This window comes from Galeopterus variegatus, unplaced genomic scaffold, assembly GCF_000696425.1.
Source record: "Galeopterus variegatus unplaced genomic scaffold, G_variegatus-3.0.2 Scaffold1175, whole genome shotgun sequence".
In the NCBI taxonomy this organism is placed as follows: Eukaryota; Metazoa; Chordata; class Mammalia; order Dermoptera; family Cynocephalidae; genus Galeopterus; species Galeopterus variegatus.
Genome location: NW_007727286.1, coordinates 376,448 through 380,275, shown reverse-complemented (window position 1 = coordinate 380,275; position 3,828 = coordinate 376,448). Strand labels below are relative to the sequence as shown.

General features: G+C 48.4%; 1 protein-coding gene across 1 annotated transcript in view; it reads right to left on the bottom strand.

Annotated features, from left to right (window-relative positions):
• OPALIN (oligodendrocytic myelin paranodal and inner loop protein) overlaps positions 1 to 3,828 on the bottom strand; it is a 17,993-nt gene that overhangs the window by 11,328 nt on the left and 2,837 nt on the right. The window contains exon 3 of the mRNA XM_008575367.1: positions 1,761 to 1,823. Within this exon, the coding sequence (XP_008573589.1) occupies positions 1,761 to 1,823 (63 nt within the window). The remainder of the gene's footprint in view (positions 1 to 1,760; positions 1,824 to 3,828) is intronic.

Genomic DNA, 3,828 nt, shown 5'->3' with positions numbered 1-3,828 from the left:
GAACAACTAAATGTGTAAACTACGCTAAGTGGTGTAGTGTGGGATTAAGAGCATGGTCCTGGGCGCACACTGCCTGCAATGGAATGGTCACTTTGCCACTGACAAGCTAAGGGGCCTCACTTCTTCTACAGAACAAGGATGTTAGTAGCTACCTCTAAGTCTGTTGGGAGGATCAAATGAGCACCAGGAGTATGAGCTTTTGTTATCCCTTTCAACTCTGTGAAGCTCTGGTCAGACCTGTTACCTATTTAACATCAACAGCTTCAATGAGTACATTGGAGTCCCAGGGGTTTTCAACAATTCCCTCTATTTTACAAAAAATGAAATAGATCTCAGAGAAGTTATGGAACTTGTGTAACGTTCCACAAATAATCATAAATCTAACCTGAACTTGGGTGTCTGGATTCCAAGCCCAGACCTCTTTCCCGGAGAGCTGCCATTGAAAAAGGGATTTGATAACCAGCCATTGACACTTTTGTGTACTTAACACTTTTACCTAAACATGATCTCCCCCTACCCCAAACCCCACTCCCATATTGCTTTAATTCTTTATTTGCATAAAGTGTTCTATTTCTAAGAGTGGTGAGAAGAGTTGGCCATTGTTTCAGGTAAGGCATTCTGTCTTCCGATTACAAAAACTTACTTAGACTGGCTTTGACCAAAAAAGTGGGGGGGTGCGTAAGGATGCAGGGGCACCTCATGGAGCCCCAGGGCAGGTGCGAAGCTGGCTTCTCCGGAGACTAGAGCTAGGGACCGGGAACTTGTCAGGGCTGAAGCCACTCCTCTCTCTCCATCTCTCCCATGCAGCATGGCCTTTTGCCTGTGCTCTTCTCTGCCTCTTTGCTTCCTCTCTCTCTCTCCAAATGGATTTTTCTGCCCTTGCAAACACCTGCTAATCCTACCAGCTGATGCTACGGAGCACTTAGTATGTGCTAGGCTGTTCAAGTACATTTCTCATATCGACTCATTTATTCTTCACAACAGCAAGTGAAGCAGGGCTGTAATGAACCCCATTTTACAGATGAGAAGAGCGAGGCACAGAGAAGTGAAGTAACTTGTATGAGGTCGCACAGTCCTAAGTGGCCGACCCGAGCAGTCTGGCTCCAGGACCTGTTTTTAGCCACTGTGCTACACTGCTTCCATAGCCTAATACAGGGCCCCAACCCAGCTTTTCATACTTGATAGTTCAGTATGGCCCAGCAGCGACTGTCTTGCATATGTAACCCTGTTCCAAACCCCCTGCAGAGGGGCTCTGATCCAGGTATCCACCTTTCCCTCAGTTCCCAGTGCACTGGCATTCCCAGTCCATTCAGCTGCACTCAAAGGGAAGGGTTATATGGTAGAAAGGTGACTGCCAGGTAGGATGGCTACTCTGCCAGTTTTTCAGAGAGGCTGCCCAGGATGCAAGACGTTCATTGCTAAAAGCAGACAGTCCCAGGTACATCAGGATGGTTGGTTACCCACACAGGTGGTTCTCAGAGAAATGAGCTGTTAAACAAGAAAGTACTCCAAAAGGTGATGATTTCATAGTATCATTATATTTTTATAATATAAAGATAATATAGAATATAAATAATAAAATACAAAAATGTTTAAATGTAGTATAAAATTAAATCACAATTATATATTTATCATTTTTGTAACTGAAAAACTTTCAGCAGCCCCCAGCTACTCATAAGCTCCTTTGAAAGCCTGTGTACCTCGGACGTGAGGTTTCTGGGGGTGCGCTGTAAATTCTCCATTCATCTCCACTTGCTCACCTGGCGAATGTGGACTGCTGTACTCACCGTGTTAGCTGGCAGCGTGAAGTTCAGTGAAAAGCTCTGCAAGAGAGAAAGAAACATTAAATCTCCTGGAAATGGTCAGCAAGCTCCTGACCCCTTCCTCAAGGTCATTTACCCTGTGGATTCCAAGGACATTATTGACCCTCTAGGTTCAGCTGGTCCCTGCCTAAGCTCCCAGCTTGGCCCCTAAAGAGGAGGGGAGCAGAGGAGCCTGAGGTCACAAGTCCCTCCCTCAGCATCACAGTCTTGTCCCCACTCCCCAGGTCCTCAACCAGGGCCAGATGAAGGGGCAACAGCGAGGCCATTTCCTGAGGGGCTTGATCTACAAGGGCAGTAAAAAAACTTGAGTAGAAATTCAGCAAAGTGCTGAAATGGAGTTTTCCCAGAACTCCTTTCAGGGACAGAACTGTGTGAATTTGGAAGTACTTTGTATTTCCTTTTTTTTTTTTTTTTGTCCTTTTTGAGATCAGCCGCACCGCGCTCAGCCAGTGAGCGTTGTGAGCGCACTGGTCATCCCTATATAGGATCCGAACCCGCGGCGGGAGCGATGCTGCGCTCCCAGCGCCCTCCCGAGTGCGCCACGGCCCGGCCCAGTACTTTGTATTTTCTGCTCAGAGCAGAAGGTAAGACCCCCAAAGGCCATGGTCTAACAAGACACTTGATCCTTAAACCAACTTCCAGGGGAGTTCAGCAGAGGAAGACAAGGCTTCTGAGCCTGAGCCAGAGGTTCTGGGCTGCTGGAGCTGAGCCGGTAAGGATGGCAGAGGAGACGCTAACCCTTCTCCCCCACCCCTCATTCAGCACTCGTCTGACCTCTCCCCCAAACGTGGAGTCAATATTTAAAGAAGGTGGGCCCGATGGGGCACCAAAGAGCCTGCCCAGGGCCTCCGGTTGCCCCTTTCTCCTCCCTGTCCCCATCCCCTGCCACTGTAGTTAGGGCCCATCACTACCAGTCTTTCCAGGTTGCTCTTTACCAGGTCCTTCCCTGCTTGGATGGGAGCGATGGGTGGACCCTGCTCTGACTCAGCTGGTGACACTTTCCACCCTCACTCCCCTGGGCTAAAGGAGTCTTGTTTCCACTAACTGGACTCCCAGCCCCTTGGGTCCAGCCATCCCTGATTAATCAGCCCCAGACTCCCTGAGCCCCAGGGCTCGGCCTGCACTCCAGCTCCTGATCTTCCCACAGCCTCCCAGACCAGGCTCTGTCATTCTAGAAACAATGCGTTTGCTACATTTTAAAATTAAATATTATCCAACAATAGGAATATTGTAAAGGATTAAAGAATCCAAAGGAATCATAACATTTCAGACCAAAGTGCCTCAAAGATCATCAACCTCAAAACCCTCATTTCACAAAAGAGGAAACTAAGACCCAGGGACTCATCAGAGATTACCTCATGGATAAGTGAGAACAGTTAGAGCCCATCTCTTAAAACAGGCCAAACAGGGCTCTGTCCATGTGACTCAAATCCAGCCTGAAAATCCTCAAATCCAGGGGAGACAGTCCCAATATATGCAAAATTGATCAAACACCTCTTTTAGCTAACTTACTGTGGGCTGGAATTCAGATGGGTTAATGAATGAGAAAATCTTCTGGGAACCAGAAGTAGTGCTTAAAGACCTACAGGATATACTTCTCCCTAGCTCCTGCCCCAAAGGTAATTTCCTCCAACTAAAATGCCCACCGCCCCCCACCCCCACTAACAAGCTCCAATGGTGACTTGCTCACTTCTCTGTCTCTTGGCAATAGGGCACCCTCAGTTTACAGAGAAGGAAACCAAGGCCCAAGAATGTCAAGGGCTTGCCCAAGTCCACACAACCGGTTAGCTGTCCCCAGAACCTCTTAGGTCAGTGTCACCTTGTTCAAGGGAATTAACCACTGCCCTTCCTGCTAACACCACCCAAGGCGCCAGGTGCTGCAAGGACACCTGATGGTCATTGCACTGAACGCAGCTTCCCAGAGCCTCGTCACATCAGTGAGCACTGGATACTGACATCAGCGAGCCCAGGACAAAGCTTCCTTTGGGGGACAGAGAAAAGAGCA